This window comes from Fukomys damarensis, unplaced genomic scaffold, assembly GCF_012274545.1.
Source record: "Fukomys damarensis isolate Sample0158 unplaced genomic scaffold, DMR_v1.0_HiC HiC_scaffold_17, whole genome shotgun sequence".
Classification (NCBI taxonomy): Eukaryota; Metazoa; Chordata; class Mammalia; order Rodentia; family Bathyergidae; genus Fukomys; species Fukomys damarensis.
The window spans coordinates 44,929,349-44,952,123 of record NW_022900929.1 but is presented as its reverse complement, the minus strand read 5'-3'; the positions used below and the strand labels follow the sequence as shown (position 1 = coordinate 44,952,123).

At 42.6% G+C, this 22,775-nt stretch overlaps 1 protein-coding gene across 3 annotated transcripts in view; it reads left to right on the top strand.

Moving 5' to 3' along the window:
• Nucleotides 1–6,333: 6,333 nt before the first annotated feature.
• LOC104871778 (ribonuclease K3) overlaps nucleotides 6,334–22,775 on the top strand; it is a 32,369-nt gene continuing 15,927 nt past the window's right edge. The window contains exons 1-4 of one of the 3 annotated variants that reach the window (XM_010637863.2): nucleotides 6,334–6,516; nucleotides 7,013–7,260; nucleotides 9,932–10,060; nucleotides 10,411–11,150. In XM_010637863.2, coding sequence (XP_010636165.1) covers nucleotides 7,116–7,260; nucleotides 9,932–10,060; nucleotides 10,411–10,877 — 741 coding nt within the window. In that variant the 5' untranslated portion in view covers nucleotides 6,334–6,516; nucleotides 7,013–7,115 and the 3' untranslated portion in view covers nucleotides 10,878–11,150. Of the gene's footprint in view, nucleotides 6,517–6,878; nucleotides 7,261–9,931; nucleotides 10,061–10,410; nucleotides 11,151–22,775 lie in introns of those variants that run through there. The other 2 variants (XM_010637862.2, XM_010637864.3) reach the window with 2 other exon arrangements.

Sequence of the window (22,775 nt, the reverse complement as noted above, 5' to 3'; positions counted from 1 at the left end):
CGGAAGCGTACCGAATCACTTCCGCGTGTCCGAGACAGTATCAGCCAATGAGAAGAGCGAGTGCTTGAAAGGAGTCAATAAACAAGTGTTATGTAAATCCCCTGAGGCTGAACCTGGAGGTGGGTGGGACTTGGTCGCTGTTGGGGCGAAATTGGTGTGAGGCCCAGCAGAATTCTTATCCTAGCCAGAAATCTCGTGAGTGGGCCAGGGACTGCTCTAGACTGGCGGAGGCTCTGGATGTATTAACTGTTTTTCTTGCATTTCCGCTGCCATGTACAGCTGTTGGGAGTGTGGTGCTAATTTGTGAGTCATTTTGGAACTGTGCATTGGGACATAAAGGAAGAAAGATAGATGCTTGGTGCCAACGACACATTATAAACATTTGTCATACTATCTGGGAAGACCTTGACAAATCAGTGATTCCTTTTATATGAATGCTATGCTATCCAAAGCCTTCTAGTATTTGAAGCAGTGTCTGTCTCTTATATTGACAGAGATACAATACACACACTGTCATGTACCTGGGTGCTTTCATTTTTGTGGGGACGTAGGGTAAGATATATGGAGAAGTGTTTCACTTGGACCAGAGTCAGGTTATTCATAGAGGAAGAAGTTTAGGATTATGGTTTCCACTGGATCAATGTTCTTACGTGAACTTACTATTTTGTAGGATTGTGATAGTTACATATGTAGGGTGAAGTCCAGGGAGGAACTCAGTTAGCTGGGTCTAAGGTAGTTCTGGCTATATCCTCAGTACTTAGACAATGTTTGGCACATACTCATAATAGATTTCAAATATCTGATGAAGTATCTTGAGTGAGTGGGATGAATGCCAGGAAGAGATGTTTTGCTGGCTCTCTGGATGCCATATGGTTGGTGAATTTTAAAAGAAGAAGAGTTTCTTTGGAGTCCTAAAAAAGGGGAGAAAGCTTTCAGGGCAGAGAGGTTGGCAGTATTTGGCCATGGACAGGTTGTTTTAGAAGTGTTCTCTGAACAAAATACAGATAAACTCTGAGCTGGTTTTGTGTGTGTGAGACCTGACTGAGCTAAAGTGACTTCATGCTGACCTGCTAATGACCCCAGAGACTGTTATTTTCCCCTCCCCTTATCAAACATCAGGGAAAACTGCTCAAAGTGCAAAAACCTTCTTATGCTAATTGCAAGCTTGATTAACTAGCCTGCCCAGGAACAGATGGTACGTTGAAGGTGACCATAAAATACTACCCCTATAAGATAAGTGTAAGATGAGTAAATGTGTCTGAAGTTTCTCCCTCTTGCAGCTGTGAGAAAACCCTGACCTATGTTTGAACTTCTTTGTTTGAAAAAAAAAAAAAACAACAAAAAACTATAAAACCTATGCACAATCCTGTAATGGGGCTTCACTTGTCTTAGAGAGTGGAGTCCACATGAGTGTAATAAACTTCCTTCAGTTTTATCTGTGTCCTGTTACTTGGTGTTCCCTCGCTGGCTTGGTGTACAACAGTAAGAATGTAAGGAGGATGCTTCTACTTGAGCCATGAAGGCTGAGCCCAGAGGTTAGATAGAAAGAATTCTTGTTTCCTCAGAGATCAAGGCATAAATAGACCTGGCCCCAAAATGGCACTGGCAGTGCTTATGAACTTTGAAGTAGAACCCAAGCAGGATTCAAAACCTGAATCACTATGAATTTGTGCCAGGTGGTATTGTGTGGCATGAGAGAATATCTATAAATTTTCCCTGATTATAACTAGTATTTATTGTGAGAAGTCATTGTCACCTAGGTAAAGCAATGTGTTCTTTACATAATCATCCACCAGAAGAAACAGTGAAGTATAGGGATAGAAAAGAATTTAAGGGCACACACATTTTTTTATTTGTATATGTTTGTGATACATAGTAAATTCATCTTGGGGGAATGGTAAGTAGTAAATATACATATTACATCTTGACCCTTTTTATTTCTTCCTCTCCCCTCCCTATATCCCCAGATCCCCTTCCCATTCTATCAAAGAACCTACTCTTTGATCATTGACCTTTGTATTGTCTCAATTTCATTCATTTCTGTTCTTTATAATTTCTTACCATTAGTCTCAGATTTGGATTGTTTTTGTCATTCTAGAACCTTGAGATGCATCATTAAATTTTTTATTTGGTATTGCTCTATGTGTGCATTTTTTAATGTGCACATTTACAGCAATAAACTTTCTCATAGAAATGCTTTCATTTTGTCCCATAGGTTTTGGTATGTGCTGTGCTTCCATTGACCTTTGATTCTGGGAACTTTTAAATTTCTTTCCTAATTTCTTGATCCACTGATTAGTCAATAATGTATTTAATCTCCATATGTTTATGTAGTTTTTTTGTTTTTTTACTACGATTTCTAGCTCCATTCCACTATGATCCAGTAACATGCAGGGGATTATTTATTTTATATTGATTTAAGCATACTTTGTGGTCTAAGATATGGTCTATTTTGGAAAAAAGTTCCATGAGCTGTTGAGAATAATGTGTATTCTGTTGTTATTGGGTGAGATATTCTGTAGATATCTGTTAAATCCATTTGTTTAATGGCATGGTTTCACTCTGATGTTGGTTTTTCAGTATGGTTGACCTAATTTTGAGAATTGGGTTTTAAAACCCCCCACCATGAATGTAGGGCCCTCTCTCAGTCCTTTTAAGTCCAGTAGTTTTATGAAGTTCAGTGCATAGATATTTACAATTATTGTATCTTCTTGTTGACTTGTTTTATTTACCAGTATATAGAAGGTCACACTTTTTGGAGAAAAAGACTCTCATTCAGTATTGCAAAAGCAGCTAAGTAGCAGCAAAACTGTCTGAGGGTTTGTAGAACTATGCTGTCAGTTTCATTTGCTTTCTACTCCTGCTTTCCTTTTTCATTTAGAGGTTTAATGGGAGAAGTTCTAGAGAACAAATTTGACAAATTTCAAGGGACAGGAGAAAAGAATCATTATTACAGAATTATACTTTGCCAGAAATGTTAGGTATCTGCTGAAAGCTAATCAGACTCTATTTCTTACCTGTAGTTCCTATCATGAAAATGAAATCTGTTACATGGAGAGTCATAACTTCCAAGCCTTGTAGTAAGTTACCTTATGTTGAATAATGATGTGGAGAAAAAAAATACTCCATCTAACTACACATTTGAATTTATCACTTCTTGCTCAGTGGGGAAAGAAATTTGGCTGCAGCCTTGGCAAATCATTAGGACATGATTGCTGAAATAGAAACAATTCATAATAGGTGATTACAGGGCTGGGGATTTAGCTCAGCGGTTTGGTGGCCTGCCTTGCAAGCGCAAAGACCCGAGTTCAATCCCCAGTACAAAACAAAACAAAACAAAACAAAAAACCAAAAAAACAAAAAACATAATAGGTGATTACAAATAGTGAAATAAATGAACATTTATAAAACTGTTCAACTTCACTAGTAAAGAAATGTATGAATATTAAAATGTTAGGGTATAATTTCTATAACCAGGTATTGTTGTACATGCCTATAATCCCAGGGCCCAGTAGGCTGAGGCAAGAGGATTGCAAGTTTGAGGCCAAGCTTGGCTACATAGTGAATTGAAGGTTAGCTGGTACTATGTAGACCATGTCTCCGAAAAGCAAGGTTGAGCTGGGCATGGTGGGTGCAATGCCTATAATCCTAGCACTCTGGAGGCTGAGACAGGAGGATTGCTGAGAATGGGAGGCCAGTCTGGCCACCCACAGAGTTGAATGTGAAAGATTGCAGACTGATGGATTGAGTCGAAGATCTGGAGCTCACTGTAGTGTTCTGTGTGAGTCTATTAGGAGGCTGATGGGTCTGCAACGGAAGGCTGAGGAGTTTATGCTGGAAGACTGAAGGATCTGCACCAGAAGCTGAAGAGTCTGTTCGGAAAGCCAGGAGATGATATCCAAGGTGAAGGTGAAGACAGTATCTCCTCCGAAGAAACAGAAGCACTTTTGTCCTTTATTTCCCCTTTATACCATCCAGTTAACAAGCCACCTAGAGTGGGGTTTTCACACCCTAGAGTGTGAAATTGCTGAGCTAATTTAGTTGAGTTTCTCTTACTCAAGTTGACACAATCACAAGCAACCATCACAATCCATCCCTTGTCAACTTGACAACCAGATGCATTTCTTCAAACCAGTCTCCAGATACAAAGACAAGCTCATAATTACACCTGTTATAACTGTGCTGTGTACAAAGAGAAACGTACTAATTCCCTCCCTAGAATAGAAGTTAAGTTTTCTTTGGGTGATGCTTACTGTTAACATTACATAGTTTGGACATTATAACATAGGTTTAACAATCCTTAAGACCAAGTACTAAGTCTATCAACATTGTATTACATTTAGAATCATATCAGGAGAGACCTGGTACAATTACAATCCTCATTTCTGTAGCTGATCAAGGGATCATAGCTGGTATTTAGAATTACATTCTTCTACTACCCATTCTGTATTCCCTTAGCCTTTAGAAAGCCCTCAGCAGATCTTGGTTCTTTCCCTGGTGGAGTGACCCACACCTTCATTCCTGAAGGTTCTGGACCATTTGTCGTTCATCCTGAATTAAGTTGTTGTAGTTTCCCACTGACTTTAAAAACAAGGCATGGCAATACTAAGAGGCACCCTAAGGGATCTCCTGCACTCCAAGTGTATTCTTCCTTTCCTCCACTGTGGAGTAATAGTCCAGTTTCCCTTTGATAGTCTGAGTCAGTTACCCTCTGACAACACCACGCCTCCCTTTTCGGCTTGTTTCCTCAGAGGCATGAGGAGGTAAAAATGACTAGGGGGAAGTCTTAACTTCTAGTGCAATGGCATTATTGTGCTTTCTGGTACAAGTCTTTCCTGTATCTGGAACTAAGATTACTAAGCTAGCAGAACATAAAGTCGTAGGAACAGGAAGCAAAAATTTTGGTAGTGGATCACTGGGGGTAATGGTGAGTGGCACAATTCCCCTTCCATCCCTTGATTCCTGGACCCACGAATCCTGGCTGTGGGAGACACAGTACTATATAGTGAATGCTGATTCAAAGCATACACAGTTTTGTGAAGAGTCTTGCCTCAGCTGTGCAAGCTGTTGCCACCTAGGTGGTGCTGTAACTGTCTTCAAAAGACTATTTCCACCTTTCTATTAATCCAGCTACTTCTAGGTGATGAGGAACATGGTAAGACCAGTGAATTCCATGAGCCCAAGGCCATAGCCTTGCTTCTTTGGCGGTAAAATGTGTTCTTTGGTCAGAGGCAATGCATTGTGGAATTCCATGTCAGAGGATAGGGCATTCTGAGTCCACAGGTGGTCGTTTCGGCAGAAGCATTAGGAGTAGGGAAGGCAAATCCATAATAAGTGTCTATGTCACTAAGGACAAAGCACAGTCCCTTCCATGATGGAATTTGTTCAACATAATCAAGATGCCACCAGGTCACAGCTTGATCTCCTCCAGGAATGATGCCATATAAGGGACTCAGCGTTGGTCTCTGCTGCCAGCATGTTGAGCATTCAACAGTGTCTGTGGCCAGATCAGCCTTGTGAGTGTGAGTCTGTGTCGCTGAGCCCATGCATATATAACCTTCATCCCTGCCACCATGGCCACTGTTCATGAGCCCAGCCTGACTCCTTCTTGTGCCTCAATGCCAGTTTGTACCCGTGTTTAAACAAAGTGCTTGCACTTGAACAGAACACCCAAAACCCCACATTCTGCTTGGCAGTAAACTTGCTACAGTTGTAGGATGCTTTGTAGCTCATCTGGTGTGTGTGAAACTTCCTTGAGCCCCCCACTAACCCGGCATGGTTCTGCTCCTCTAAGATTCTGCTTGCTTTCCCCGGAGCCCTCCCCAACTGGAAGCATGGTTGAAAAGGAGAAATCCTTTGGGTTTAAGTCTAATCTGTGATGAAAATCAGATGTACATAGTACAAAAATTCAGAATTTTGGGTTGCATTTTCAGTAGACATTCCTCTACGCGCTCAAGCACCACACCCCCATTCTTTGGCCAAAAATTCAGAGAACCAAAGAGAACTGCAGTGGAAGGAATTTGTAAGGTCTTTTATTCCAAGCTCTTCATTTGATAACCCAGGGCCAGAATGGATGCCACAGTTCGATACGAGGCTTCCTGATATGACAGTGAAACACATGATTATTTGAAGCGAGGAGTGCATTAGTACCCCGCGACAATTTAAAAAATGCGGTGGGTCTATGCGTCCCTTGTGAGATCTCCAAAAGAATGCGCTCAGTCGGAGGGGAGCCCCAGCATGGGGGAGCCCCAGCTCGGGTCCTGGAAGGGAGGAGGAGCTGGCAGAGTGAACTCAGGTGATGACTCACACTGAGATGTGTGAGTGCGCGTTCCCGCCAGCAGAGGGCAGGAGCAGCGATGAAATGAAGGCGAAGTACTGGGGGTCGCGGTGGCGCTGGTGAATCAGAGAGAGAGAGATGCAGATTCTCCACTGCCCACGTCTCCCTTCGCTCCCGTGGACACAGTACACGACTCATATGCGGCTCTTCCTAATCACCTGAGCAGCCCTGTCTCCTAGGTCTGGAATTCTGCCAGTCTTCTCGGTGAACCCCCTCTTCAGCAGGGACAATGGGGGTGGGGTGGCGCTGCTTGCCTGGGGAGTGAGACCGCCCCACCCCGATGGGGTTGGTTTTCCACACTCAGCAGCGTTAGGCACAGCTGATGAATCCTCTCTGTGTGCTGGGATCGGGGCTCTCGTGATAGAAAGAGAGGTGACCAGCACTCATGGGTCCTGGGGAAGGTCTCTGGGCAGCCCTGCCTCTTGGCTCCTCCCTTACCTTGCAGGGCTTTTTGCTCGCAGGCTGCCCGCTGAGCTCCTCTTCTCCCCCTGGTAAATTGCTGTTGGAGACTCGGGGCTCACCTATGGTCCTCTCTTCACAGGCTCTTGGTGGTCTTTTCCAGCCTCATGTTTGAAATGCTCCTGCCCTCCCACAGCTCCCCGAATTTCCCTTCAGCCCCCCTATCCCCCAGCTTGGGACTAGTACATCCAGCTGTCTACTTGGCATCTTCCCTAGGCTGTCAGTGTCGGACACTTCAAACGTAACGCGTCCCAAGTGGAAATCATCAACTTCCTGGCTCCTTCCCTTGAAACCGCGGCCTACTCATCATTGCCCTGAGATGACTGTAATTCTCCAGCCGGCCGGCAGAGAGAAGCAGCGGCCGCGCAATCCTGTGCTGGGCTCCCATCAGATACCAGACCCAGGCCAGGATGGCGAGCTAGGTTTCCTCCGACCCAGGAGCACCGGCCCTCCCTGCAGGACCGGTGAGAGAGTGGAGGGGGGATGTCGAGACGCATAGGAGCGAGTGGCTGATTCCCAAGGTGGCCAGGATGTCATGTGGGAAGAGACGGGGGAGAGGGTGACTACCTGAATGGTCTCTCTCCCTCTTCTTTGCAACTATCAGAAGCTAACCCCGGGGTCTCCACCCTGGTGACTTCATCCCACCCTCATCGCCCCCCAAGGGCCCCACCTGTCAGCGCCACTGCGGAATTACATCTCCATGCTCCTCAGGCCTCACAGTGAGGGTCATCTGCATGGATCCTCTCCGGAGTTTCCCTACCGCTGTGGGAAGCTCCCTAGCTGACTTTCTTGATTACTGGAGGTGCAGTGTTTAGAAGGTGGGGACTCTGTCTTCAGAATTTGTGCTGATTTTTCCTCATCGTGTTGACCGATCTGAATCTTGGCTTTTCATACAAATTTCAAAATTTGTTAATATGCATAAAATAACTTTCTGAAATATCGATTGAGCTTTGCTTACTCTATTGCTCAAATTTGGAAATGATGTTTTAATAATATTGACTGTTCAGGGCTGGGGATTTAGTTCATTGGTTCTGCCGCCCACCTCGCAAACACTAGGATGAGAGTTCGATCCCTGGCACCAAGGCTTTTCATACAAATTTCAAAATTTGTTAATATGCATAAAATAACTTTCTGAAATATCGATTGAGCTTTGCTTACTCTATTGCTCAAATTTGGAAATGATGTTTTAATAATATTGACTGTTCAGGGCTGGGGATTTAGTTCATTGGTTCTGCCGCCCACCTCGCAAACACTAGGATGAGAGTTCGATCCCTGGCACCAAAAAAACTGCTGTGAGTTGAGCTGAGGAGTAGAGCAAGGAGTGGACTGTCTGCCCTCCCAATTAGGCCAAAGTTTGAATAAACTAATTTTTGCATTTTATTTTATTTTTTTTCCAGCTTTAATTGAGTTTATTGGTACATTTTAGGGATACAGTACAGTTACATTCATTGTTGGGATCTTGTACCTCTACATGACAACTCTTGGTTCTCATTTTTAATTTTTGCATTTTAGTGGGCTATTTTTGTAGTCTTAAGGGCATGCTGGCAAAATAATTCTGTTATCTTATTTGAGGCCTCAAATGAAGCCTCTGAGAGTGCAGGCCCCTGCCTCTCTCTGCTCCCGACCTCCTGTAACCTTTGATCACTGCAGCAAACAGCTGAGTAACACACAGTCTTTACATGTTTAATTAGATGCATGCCTACACATTTCACTTTTCTTTGAGGGCAATGTAAATGGCATCGTGTTTTTATTTTCAATTTCCCATTGTCCAGTGTTGCTATGTGAAAAAGCAATTGATCTGGCCCTGGTGGTGAACACTTTTAATCCCAACACTCTGGAGGCTGAGGCAGGAGGATGGCTACAAGTTCAAGGCTAGTCAGGGCTACACAGTGAGTTTAAGGGCATCCTGGGCCACAGACCCTGTCTCAAAAAAAAAAAAAAAAAAAAAAAGCCATTGAATTTTGAGCAGAGCCATGGTAGCACACTTCTGTAGTCCCAGAATCCAGGAAGCTGAGGCAGGAGGATACTAAGCTCTAGGCCAGCTCAGGCTACTCAGCAACATAAAGAGACTCTGGCTCAAAACCAAACCAAACCAAAAGCATTGACTTTTGTGTATTAGCCTCGTGTCCTGTGAGTAACCTCAGTGCAGGTAAACCACCAGTAGAAAAATTTTTCTGATGATATTTGGAACAATTTAAAGTATTGGAAAAGCCAGGTGTGGTGGTGCATTCTTATAATTTCAGCACTCAAGAGGCTGAGGCAGGAGGATCACTATGAGGTCAAGGCCAGCCTTGAGTACATAGTGAGTTTTCAAATTCAGCCTGGACTACATAGTGAGACTCTGACTCAGAATAAATAAATAAATAAATAGGAAGACAGATCTGGAGCAGATTGGATGGTGAGGAAGAGGGGCTGGAGGCAGGGAGTGCATGTGGGAAGCTTTGTGTGGGCAGCCCGTGAAAAGTAAGATTCATAATAAGAATGTTGCAGCAGCGGAAAGGAAACAAGAGATTCACAGGCAAATGCCCTGGATTTTCCTTCCTATGCGTCTCTTGACACACATTGTCCTCTTTGTAGGCTCCATCACCCTCTTCACCTAGGTCTAATTGTTCCTCAGAGTTCGGCTCAGGTGCTGCGTCCCAATAATCCTTGCTCTCCAGTCTCCCCGTAGCCCCTGCGGTGTCCTCCATCACCCTGTGAATGCCGTCTGTCTTTATCTTCTTACATATAACACACTTGTCTACTCACCCAGGTCTGTCTTTCATTGGAACAGGAAGTCCTGGATGTGAGTAGCTCAGGATCAGATCCAGTAAACACACACATAAATGAACAATTCGCTCACATCTATTGTTGGAAGTCGCAGCGTGGCCAAGTAGGTGGCAGCTGCTGTACCACATTCACTTTTTCCCTTAAAAACTGAAGTCATAGAGTTTTAAAAGACTGAAGCTTTTAATCAAGAAGAAAGCACTAAATCCTTATGAAGAAGTGGTCAGTTCCTTCAAAGCTATTACACAACGGGAGAGTTCTTCCTCTAAAAATATTTATAAACATGAAGAGGGAATTACAAGTCTAGAGATTCAGCCTCAGCCCAGAAGGAGTTCACACCTGCTGAGAGGCAGGTTTCTCTTTCCTTAGTTTATAACTTATCTTCCTGGACCTGGCACAAGCAGCCCTGGAGGGCTGGGGCAAAGAAAAGCAGAAGGAATCCTCTGAGCCTGGACTCAGCACCGCTCTGCGCTCCCTGGGAACCCCGCACAGACACCGGTAAGAGGGGAGAACTTCGGGCTGGGATGGGCAGGGCAGAGAAGATGGCTGGGAGGAGGTGGTCGGGGATGAAGGTCAACATCTCAGGAGGGAAGAGGTGAAACACCCAGGCGTCTGACAGGAGGGTTGCTGCATGCATGAGAACAGGTCAAAGGGGACTGGGCTATGGCAAGGAAAGGAAAGGTCTGCTCACCTCACGTTCCTTCACTGGGACTGTGGGACTATGTGAGGGAGGCTTTAAGAATAGGTATGAAATCTTAGAAGGCAAAACAAGAATATAAATACTTACGATTAATAACTTTACTTTTGTTATTTCTATGCTTACCATGACCTTGCCTTTTTCTACACAGAAAAGATGGCTGGAAATGTGAGATTTCCTCTCCTATTGCTGCTGGGGCTGTTTGCAATGCTGAGTCCTCTTTGGGCTGTGCCTCCGGGCTTCACCCCATTTAGATGGTTTGCAGTTCAGCATGTGCACCCAAATCCTCTCACTTCATGCAATGGGGCCATGAGAGGTATCAACCAAAACCTCCCGCATGGGGGCTGTAAGCCTACAAACACCTTTCTGCATGACTCTAGCCAAAATGTGATTCATGTCTGTACTTTGGCCAACATCCCATGCAAGAATCGTCGGTATAACAACTGCCACCAGAGTGCAAGTCCTGTGAACATGACTGTCTGCCGGCTCATTAGAGGGAGCACCCCTCCTAACTGCCGTTACACGAATCGTAATAGTTTTGCAGGCTTCACTGTAGCCTGTAATTCACCTCAGGCAGGTGACCCTCTAGATCCCCTGGTTCCTGTACACTTAGATTAGATTTGCTAAAGTTTTGATCACTTTTCTCCTTTTTGACACTGTTTCTATTGTAGTCTCTTCTGTCTTTTGAATTTTCTTGTTCCCATAAAAGAAAGAGGGGAGGAATTGGGAGAATTAGAGTTCCTAAGAACTGGGATTAAATATGTATAAAAATCATTCTTTTCTGCTTTGGGATCTGTCTGTGCTGAGGCAAAGCAAATATATAAGGGAGGAAAAGAGTTCTAGGACTTTGGCCAAGCTTTATTTCAGTGCCTTCACAGCAATAAAATGACTTCTTACTGCATTCTAGTGAGTGTGGCTCCTTTTATCACCTTTCAAATCATCTCCTGCCCATATTCCAAGAGTGTTTTTATTCCTAGGTTCCTGTTGATGTGATATGAGACCTCCAAATGTTATAGAGGAAATAACATAACTCCTAGCTTGCTAGATGTCAGACACCCTGAGTTTGTGTTCCCCAAAATCGAAGAGTGGATTCTGTGGAACAGTGGAGGTTAAGAGTTGCTCATTAAGGTTAAGAGTTGTCCATCGTCTCTCCTGAGCGTGATAATGGGCAAACTGAATGGGTTGGCCTGGATTCCACTTCAGAAAGGAAGTTTTATAGAGCAAAATCACCATTTGTAACCACATGGGTTAAGGCTGTGTTCAACCAACAACAGTATAGATACAGCCACGTAGGTGATACTGATCTGATGGGGAAGCAGGTCAAGTAGAAAGTGTTCATGGAAAGAACAGAGAACATTTTTAAGAGGAAGGGTCTGGGGGGGGGGTCTTGGTCACCCACTGAGGTGACCGAGCTAGACTTTACTGGGCCAGGTGTTACCACTTATCCCTTGGGTGGCCTGTAGGTCTGATCCTTTCATCTGTATCTTGAGGCTTGGCCTCCAGCGGATGCACCTCCCTGCACAGCTGTAATGTGTTCTCATCTTTTATATCGACTTGCCAGAGGGTTTAGCCCTGAATTACTGCTATAATATTTCTCCTTATCTTAATACTATGATTTGGTGTAGAAGATCGGACAGATCCCAGACTCTTGCGTATATCGAGCAAAGAATCCCCAGTGTACATTCCTTGGTAACAGAAAAAGCAATTCCGTTTATTGGAGATTACAGGAAGATGTGCTCAGGCGGCCAGACCAGAAAAGTGGTGTTGGAGGTGGCAGAAAAAACGAAAAGCTCAGAGAGAAATCAGGCTTTTGGATTTTAAAGGATGTGCACCCCAGCCCAGGTGTCTCTCACTGGGTCTCTGGATAAGATTGACAGGAAAGATTGACAGGGTGCTGAGTCATCTCAGAGGCAGCATAACTTGTAAGTGTGTCCCAGAGTTCACTCTGAATTATATGTGTGAGATGCAGTCCATATTAAAGTCCGAACAATTTTAATGAGGTTCGAGGTGGAGCGTAAGTTTACTGACGGTCAGGCCACTGCTTAGTGAGCCTGTGCTCTAGTCTGGAGCTGTAGTGTCTGGACCTTGATTATTATTATTGTTATTCTTTTTTGGTATTGGGATCCAACTCGGGCCCTTGCACTTGCAAGGCAGGAAGCAGAACCACTGAGCCAAACCTCCTGCCCTGGGCCTTGATTATTTTTATTTCTGCTTCTCTTTTTTCCCCCAGCATTACCTCTGCACAGTCAAGCACATAGGTATTAGACTGTACCATGGTAACGGTAACACAAATACTGCATGATTCCATAAATTCTAAATGACACAGTACTAAATCCTCCCAGTAACTAAAATACGGTACAAACATTAACATGGTACAAATACTGCGGTATGATAGAAATGCTTTGATACACGATACAAATATTAAATGACACAGTGATTATATGCTATTCACATTGATGTGCATGACACACTTCCAAGTAAGTGACACAGTGATGCAAACCCTGAAAGACCCTCGGATACTGAATGAAGTAATGATTCAGCACTCAACATCTGTTTACGTGCAAAACATCTCCTTGACTTTAAGCTTGAAAGGAAGAACTGCCCAGCATGCGACACCTGCGGAAAGCCCACTGCGATGCTCACGTGGGCAAGAAGAGACGGGCAGGACCAGCAAGAAGATATTAGCCCGTGTTAGAGGAGGCAGTAAGGCGAATTCTCATACCAACTAAGCTAAGAAAGGGATTTTATAGAAAAACCACATCTTCTTTATCTAGGCTCCAATCAACAGGCAATTGGGCTTTTTCCAGGTTTTAGCTATTACACACTGTGCTGCTATAAACACGGATGTGCACATATCACTGTGGTATCATTCTTATAATTATTTTGGAAAGATACCCAGCAATGTTACCACTTATCCCTTGGTAACTAGGCCTGGCCACTTCAACTTTATATTAAGCCCTGGCCTCCAACAGATGCATCTCCATCCACAGTTTTAATGTGTTTTCATCTTTTGTATGGACTCTCTCTCGAGGGACTATCCCTGTCTGACTGCCTACACTATTTCTACCTAACTTAGCTGTGTATAATAATAGCACATGCTTGTAATCCCAGCACTCCTGAGATTGAGGCAAGAGGATTGCAAATTCAAAGCAATCCTGAGCTACATAGAGAGACCCTGTCTCAAACAAAGCAAAACAAAACGCCAAGCACAGTGGCACAGGTCTGTAATCCTGACACTCTGGGAAGCTGAGACAAGAGGACTACATGTTTAAGGCCACTCTGGCCTACTTAGCAACTTAGCATGGCACTGTCTCAAAAAGTATAAAAAACATAAAATACAGGCTGGGGATGCAGGTTTGTGTGAGGGCCCTGATTTTAATTCCCATTACCAAAAAAAAAAAAAAAAAAAAAAAAAAAAAGCTAATGATCACTAGATCAGTTTATTGCTTTCCATGTACCACCTCCATCAGTGTTTGAGTTTTTTCTCTAATTGTGACAGGAAAGCCTGCTTCCAAGCTCTACTCTTGGCATGGACTTGTCTCAACTTAAAAAAAAAATGAATAAAGATCTGGAAACTGTTGGACATAGTTGTGAGTGCCAGTAATCACAGTACTGGGAGGCTGGGGCAGGAGGATTCTGAATTTGAGCACAATGTAAGCCAGATGCTGTCTCAAAATTAAAAAAAAATAAAAATAAAAAGAACGAGAGATATAGGTCAGCCTTTCCTGGATTAAATTCCCAGCATTGCAGCCCCCTCTACACACGCATCCAGACACAAAGAATTTTAAAAACTACCCCTCAACCTCTGCATCACCTGCAAATAACAATAGCAATGGACACTGGCTTCGAGGGAAATACATGAAATCACGAGCGGAGCTTGAAGGGATGGAGGACCTTCCTTGCTTGCACTGACAGAGACACAGGGGCAAGGGAGGCGGCTGAGTTCTCAGGAAGACCTCAAAGGTGGCTCAGGTAGTACAGGCATCACAACTGGGATGGGAGACCACCCCCTTCCACCCACCTGAATTTAGGCAACACCCGGGCCAGGCCTCCTTACACTGTTCTAAGAGAAGCAGAAATAAACAGCCCCTTGGATATGTACTCACTACTGAAATTCCTCTGCTGTTCTCCATTTAACAAGTTCAACCTGTGGAAGAGTCAGGTGGACAAGGCTTCAAACAAAGGAAGAGAGCAGTTACGTATTTTAATCAAGAGTCTTTTGCTGGGGAGAACGAAAGACCAACTGGATTCCTCTGGCAAACCCTTGGTGATGCTGCCCCAGTGTAAACGTCAAATACATCCTTTAAAGCTTTCTGAAGGTGAAGACTGCGTTCAATGTCCTTTTTGCAAGAGCAGGGTCTGCTCTGCAGACTTATGTAAAAAGACAAGAAAATGGAGGACTCCAATCTGGAAGAAGCTCAGTAATCCATTTATTACAGCATCATGGGAGTTTGGGCCCAGTGAGGCTGGGCATCTGGTGGCAGCAGACTTACGGAAATCCAGTGTCCTGTCTCAGCTGCTAAGACTCCACCAGTGTTGCTGTCATCGTCCTTTACTGAAGTCAGCCCTGGGTCTGGCAGAATAGAAGAGCAAAGGCTTTGTCCAGACCCTGGAGGAGCAGCTGAGTGCTATGCCCTTGTCTGAACTCCATGAGGCAGAGCCATCGGCCCCCATTTCCCTTAAGGGCAAGCACTCCAAGGTGGAGCTTTCTGAAGACACACGAGGTGGCGCTGAGATACCATCTCTGTTGGCACAACTGGGCAACCCAAAGAATTCAGGGTCTCAAAAGAGTGTCACTGGAGCAGCATGCTGAAAGTGGTAGCACCGCACCTTAAGAAGTGTGCCCTGACTTATGCCACCATTGGTGGCTCCATCAACCCCAAGCAGGGAACGGACTTGGTAGAGGCATTTAACCACTCCAGGGGCCCTCAGGCTGTGCTAATCTCTGTCTTGGCTGGAGGTGTTTGTCTAAATCTGACCAGAGGAAACCATCTTTTCCTGCTAGACATGTGCTGGAACCCATCCCTTAAAGATCAAGCTTGGGACTGAATTTACTGAGCAGGGCAACAGGAAGATATTGTCATTCACAGATTGATTTGTGAGGGGACTGTGGAAAAGATCTTCCAGCTTCAAGGAAAAAAAAAAAAAAAAAAAAAAAAAAAAAGATTTAGCCAAACAAGTTCTATCACATCTGGAGAATCTATCACCAACCTGACCTTGCCTAACCTCAGAGAGCCCTTTTTGGCATCTAACCTGTGTACAGGGTGCAGTCAGTGCCACTGCTGGTTTGAATTAACATCTGGGCAAAACACCGTAGCCTTGCTCCTTGAGCTGAGTGCTTGCATTCCATTTCGCCTACCTACCAGCTTTACACCCTCCTCAAAATGGGACACAAGCTTGTCTTTCAAATTGAGGATGGGTTATTATGTTAAACTTCTGGTTACTCAATTTTGTTAATCAATCAGCTTGTTTAATGTGCAGAATAGAAAACAGTCAATTACTTCAGTTAGATACAGACAACACTCACAAAAATTTTAAAATTTTATTGGTACATTTTAGGTATTCAATATAATGACACTCATCGTTGGACATTTGCACCTTTACATAATCTATCTTGGTTCTTATTTTGTCCCCATTCCCCAGCCCTACCTTCAACCCCTCCAGCCCTCCCTATTTACAAAGATTTTGTTTCCACTGGTCTGTGGTGCTTGGAGGCCTGGGGAACTGGGGTTGGGGTAGCATCCTAGCTCCATGTGGCTCGGCACTCACAGTCTAATTGTTTAGAGAAATAAACCATAGGTTAACTCACAGGCTTTGAGTAAGGGCCCCCAAGGCTATGCCCTGACTTTCAGCTATATATGGGGTTAATGTCTTGTCTAAATCAGGAGTTCCTAAAACAGCAGCAGTCATCCAGTTCAATCTGAGAGTTAATAGATTAGTTAATAGGCCCTTGTTTGGCCTCACAGAGAGAAGTAATTGTGAGTTCAAAACTTGTAATCCAAAGTTTGCAAAATCCAGCTGTCCCTAGGAATGCCCTGAGCTGCCTTTTGAATGAGGTCATTCTAGTTTTAAAAGAGCCTCTTTTGTTTCGGGGGTAATAGCCCATGCACCTGCACTTAAATTATGATCTCAGTATTTAACTTTTGATGAGGTATCTGAGCCCATTGTGGTTATACCACTCAGAGTCCTGCAGCCCCTAAGAAATTTAAAACTAACAGTATTTTCATCAGAATCCACTTTTTTACAGCCACACTTATTGGAATAAGTACTTATTGGAATAGTGTTCCATTTAAAAAAGTTACGATGCTTTTGTGGGAGTGTTTTATAGTCGGTGGGAGTTTTCTGTGCACTTCTGAGGCAGTAATGTCCAAGTAGAGTGGGCAGTTTTCATAGCATCAGGACCTATTCAAAAGCAAACAGATGTTGAGTTAGGATGTAATGAGATGTAGGAGAAGACATTCTTGAAATATAGAAAACAATAAGCCATGTAGTTCCACTTGGTATTTGGGTTAAATTAGTAAATGGATTAGGATGTATAGGGAGAGTGGGATTATAGCTTCATTAATAGCACACAAATTGTGGACTGGCTGATATTTCCCATTTGGGTTTAGCACTGGAATGGTGGGAGTATTGCATGCGGACAGGCAACCCACCAAGGACCGTGTTTAAGAAATTTAGAAATTGGAAGCTGAGGTCCCCAGTGGGCCTCTGGTTTAATAGAATATTATTTATTTTTTTTAATTTTTATTTTTTGGTACCGGGGATCAAACTCAGGTCCTTCGTTTGTGAGGCAGGGGTGCTGCCACTGAGCTAAATCCCCGGCCCTAGAATATTATTTATGAGGATAGGTATCTGAGTCAAGAAAATGACAACAGACTGGGCATGAACTGCCTTTCCTGGGGATTTAGTATCCCAGACCCATGGATCTACTTCTGATAAAATTTTCCTAAGTATATCTCTAAATATATTTTCTAGTGGGTCTGATGTTAATGCTCCCACAAAGGAAAGTATATCTTAGCTGGGTGTGGTGGCGCATGCCTGTAATCCCAGCACTCGGGAGGCCAAGGCAGGAGGATCACTGTGAGTTCGCAACCAGCCTGGGCTACACAGTGAGTTCCAGATCAGTCTCAGATACATAGTGAGACCCTGTCTCAAAAAAAAAAAGAAAGAAAGAAAGAAAGAAAGTATATCTGTTTTTTCCCAGACAGGGAAAACCCTGGGAGCAAGGCTGCCTCACCGCCAAAGGACAGGCCACCTGGCTTCCCTGGAAGAGTAAAGACACCCAAGGTTCCTGAAAACCCCTCTCAGTGAAGTGATATCACTTTGGAAGAGCCCAGGGAAACTCTTGACATGACAGGTTAAAATATTGATTTTCTGGGCCTGGGGTTTAGCTCAGCGGTTCCGCCACCTGCCTTGCAAGTGCAAGGACTCGAGTTCGATCCCCGGTACCAAAAAAAAAAAAAAAAAAAAAAAATTGATTTCCTTTTAGACCTTGTGGTTTCATCCTCTGCCTTTCTCATATCCCCTGGGCCTCATTCTAGTAAGAACTGTGGGGTGAATGCTGTTGACGGTATCCCTAACAGCAAGCGCTTTATGGTGACTTTAAGTTGCAAATACGAGGGAGCTGATTTTCACTTAAGCTTTCCTAGCTTTCCCAGAATAATCTACACATTATTAGAAGAATATGTTTTCCCTGTGTGGAGAAAATCATTATCTGGGAAAAAATAGATATACTTTCTTTCTTTCTTTTTTTTTTTTTTTTGAGACAGGGTCTCACTATATCTGAGACTGACCTGGCACTCACTATATAGCCCAGGCTGGTGGTCAGTCTTGCTGTGGAATCAGCTGGTTCAGATGGTCTGGATCTTGTTGGCTGACCCACTTGGCTTGGACTGCCACTTTTAGTGACTGTGGTGGATCTCAGGCACAGTTCCTGCAATTAAACAGCAGTGGGAGTGGACAAAATTACAGTACAGGGTCGATTCCATATGGGTCCCAGGGTGATTTGGTTCCGTTTTTAAACCCAGACACAGTCTGAAAGGGGGTTTGTGTGTCCTTTCAGGTGTCCCTTCCCAATTAGGCCACTCACGCACAGAGAGGTCCAGAAGGAGATCTTTATTGTAGGGAGGCAAGCAGGAGGCAGGAAGGCAGAGAGAGAGAGAGAGAGAGAGAGAGAGGGGAGGAGGAGGAAGAAGCAGAAGGAGAGAGAGAACAAAGAAAGGAAGGTCCTTTTATCAGTTTTGGGCTGGGCTATTGCTTATTTATGAGGAGTGAGCTACTTTTAGCCTATCACAGGCCAGATTGCTTTTATGGGCCCAGTCCTGCAAACACAGGTTTTCAACTTCCTGGACCACTGTGGCCTTATGGGGGAGGGAAACCAGAGATAAGGGCATGAGGTCATTTTAGGAGCCAAGATGTACCAGGAGAATGTAGCCTGTGAGGCGGCGTCACAGTATACTTTAACATGATCAAGTCCCTAACATTCCCCACTCTTTGATTTTGGATGACAATCGACAGCCAACATGTATGTCCATGGCAGGCGGAAAAAGGGGCGGAGAGTCTGTCTTCTGTATCTACTTCCTGCTGAATTGGGGCTACGAATCAACCTAGGGGGCAGGCATGGAGGTTGGCCGGCTGAGTTGTCCTTTATGAACATGGAATTGTTGACAGCAGCAGCATTATCATTGGAATTGTTGATAGGGCTTCCTGAGAAAAGTCCAAGCACACAAATCAGTTAATGAGGGAGGGGAGAGTAGAAGATAATTTGTATGAGGCTGTGGACTGGTTGGAGGGTTATTAAGAACAAGTATAAAGGTAAAAATTGTTACTTCAGACAGGGTGAAATCTAATAAAGTTTTTTGGAGCTGTGCATTAGTGATCTAGTCGGCTATCAGGTAATAGGAGGAGGGTGGGGAGCAAACCAGAAAATATCAGTCCAAAGATCATTTAGAAAATGTTTAAATTGAGCCGAGATCTGAGTTATGGTTAGTTGGTTGGCTGTTATGTAACACGGTGGTCTCACTGGGGTCTCTGGCCTGAAGTATTAGCTGGTGAGCCATCTGTCAGGTGACTTGAGTGGAGAGGCGACTGACCTGGGATTGAATAAGATGGAGAACACAGGGGGCGACTGTATAGGTAGATATGGAAAGGGCAGCAGAAATCAGCTGTGGGCCAGTCTGAAGAGAGGCAGGAATTTGATGATTTGGTCAAAGAACTGGCATAAGGTGACCTGGAATGTGATTTCAGGAGATCATACCTGGGTCTGAAGGAGGGCTGAGTTAGGCTGGGAGTGAGTCAAGGTATATACCAGGGGCCTATCTGCTTGGGTAAGGTTTAGGAGAGAAAACAGGAGCAGGAGAGGAACCATTATTGTTTACAGTAATTAAGAATGGCAAAGAATGAGATTATGAGGTAATAGGCCAATGAGAATAAACACCTGGAAGTAAAATTATAATTGGGAGAAGATATTGTGGCCAATCCTATCCCAAGGACAAGTCCCAGGAGTACTAATATAAGAAGACTTAGGATATCAATGGCTGTTGTAGTGTGAAATGGGTCACAACATCCTGTGAGAGGTTGAGAGGGTAAACAGTTAGGTTGGCTTATCTGACTCAGGACTGGATGATGGTGAAGGATCCTGGGCAATACTTAAATTTAGAGCAGGGCTTTGAGTGCATTGTCTCCTGGAGTTAAAGTCTATGAAGTTTTCTGGATAGACCTGTTTTATTTTAGAGTGGTGGTAGCTGAACTTTAGTTAACTTGACAGCTGTGGGAGTAACCATAAGTGTTTTATATATGTTTTTTTTCATATATAAAGTCTTTTAAGGTACAGGGTGGCCTTCCAAACAAGATCTCATATGGGGAGAATCCAGTATGACTTGGGGTATCTTTTATTTAAAAGAAGGTCAAAGGGAGCCGGTCAACTCATAACCTGGTGTTATTTGACAATATTTACCTTAAGGGTATAATTTGTCATTTTTTAACCTTACAAGAACTCTGAGGTCAATAAGCAGTATAAAAGTTTAGCTAGATCTTATATAACCTGTTATAAATGTTGGTCCATTGTCATTGTCTATGGAGAGAGGCAGACCAAACCTTGGAATTTTTTTTAATAAAATCTTGTACACTTCTGAAGCCCTCTGTTTTTATAAGGGAAGTCCTCAGGCCCTCTAGAAAAAGTACAGACCCATATTAACACATTTATAACCTTTATAGGGAATGGGTGTCTTAATCAAGAGAAACATTTGGGAGGAGAATGGGCCTCAAAAGTCTGTCATTAGTGTCTGTTTATTGATTGTCTCTTTTGGTTATTTTTTTCTGATGGGTGTTTAAGACCATATTAGAGTGAGACCTGTGTTAATCAATATGAACTTCTTGTTATCTATCTGCCAAGGTCAGTTAAGTCTCTAGGCATTATTTTGGAACCATGTAATACAGCCTCTCAGCTCCCATTGTCAGCTGTTAGGATGGGTCCTGGTCTTGCTTGACTATGGTGCTTTTAGTAACAGCATGGAAGACTTTTCTGGTGACCCTCCTTTAGCATACATTACATTTGTCCTCTGGTGTCCAGCAATCTCCCTGTTCAGGAGGTTGGGTGACTTACCAAAGATGTAAGGTGTTGTAGAAAAGGTTCTTTCATACCTTGGATCTTTGATGACCTTGGAGGGCCAGAGCCAAAATATTGGCAATTTCCTTAGTCCAGTTATCTTTTAGTGTTGGTCTCTGTACTTTGGTGGTTGAACACCCAGAAGAGAAGATCAGTGACATCAGTAGTATAGTAGGAGTTTAACTATCCTAACTATCTAGATAGCAAGTATCCTGGAATTTAAAATACAGTTAGAGGGCTATTATTTTATCAGTCATGGTTGTTTAAGTAGTTAATTTTTTGTAGAATATTAACAGAAAAACTTGTAATCAGGAGTCACACATAATGATAATATTTCAGCATGACGACCATGATGACATCTTGGTAACAAACTTAGATGTGTATCATAGTATAGAATAGCCATTGTTAAATGTATTCATCTTTAAAAAAAAATATAGACAAAAACAAAAAACCAAGAAACATATTTAAGTTATTATCTTTTGATACGGTACCATCTAAGGAAAGTGTATGGGCCTATAAATATACCTGTAACCATAAGTAGGAGGAGCAGAAGAGAAGGGATAATACCTGGATCGAAAGGTTATTGTCATAAACAATGTGAATTTCTTTATACAGAAACTATTATATTTTGAAGATAACCATCATAAACATGTTATAATAACATATTTAACAATGTATATCTTTCTATAATGCTATAAAAATTATCTGGGCTCCCATTAGTGAATAAAGATCAGAATAAATTTTCTGAGCAGCTGCTTCTTTATTTATCAACAGGAGTGTACCCAAACTTAAAAGTGTATATTTAATTATTTTTAAATTTTTATTTGACCTATAAAACCAGATAACATTTAGACAGACAAACATATAAGACAATTTAAACTAGAGTGTACCCAGATGGTTTTGGCCAATTGAACTATAAAATCTTTTAGTTATGACTAGTCAAAACCTTTGCAGGTCAATTAACAGATCTCATAGAATTAGAATCAAAAGGAATGAAAGCTGTCACTATAAAAGTAAACCTTCTGTAACAAATTTGAAACCAACAAGCAAACATACATATTTTCCTGTTAAATCATTTCCACATACCTTTTCTACATACTTAAGCCTTCTGGCCTTGTATATCTTTCTTTATATCTTTCTAACAAGACATGCATACAAAATCCTTTCATATCAAAAGTATATCTCTTTTACCCATAGTTTTTTTTTAATATTTTTTTTCTGCCGTCTCACTTATTATAAATCTTCTATAACAAACTTTAGCTTAAAGTGTCCTTTTTTTGTTTTTAGATTGTTATATCTTAAAATTTGACTGTCTGTCAATAGAACAGTATTAACCTTGAGTTGTTATCAACAAAGTACAGAAAAGAGCAAGTTAACTTTATAATCACAATTCAAGAATTTGCAATGTACAAGAAATGTTTAAAGCACACCAATTAAACTTAATTTAAATTGAAACAAAGATACATTTATTAAATAGTTAAAATTTCTAGTTTGATTTTTCTTATAAAAATCTTTTGATGTCTGGTAAAACACAATTGCAGTTTTTCTGGCTTGTAGTGTTTTTTTTTTTTTTTTAATTTTTTAATTTTAATTCTTTTAAATCTGAGTGTAAGTCCTGTTCCATTTTTTCTGAGTTCAACCATGTTTTTCCATTTGTATCTTCTAGTATAGTAAAGCTAAATGGCCTTGTTTATTTACCGGGAGGCCTCTTTAAGTGTAAGAGATCAGTCCAGGTAAATGTGAAAATGTCTTGAGAATCTTTGTGTAAAGGGATAGAAAAGAATGTATCCTTGAGGTCTAGAACAGAAAAATAAGTGGCACCAAGTCGGATAGAGGACAGGAGGGTATAAGGGTTTGGCACGATTGGGTGTATGGGAATAACAGCTGAATTAATAATTTTGAGATCCTGA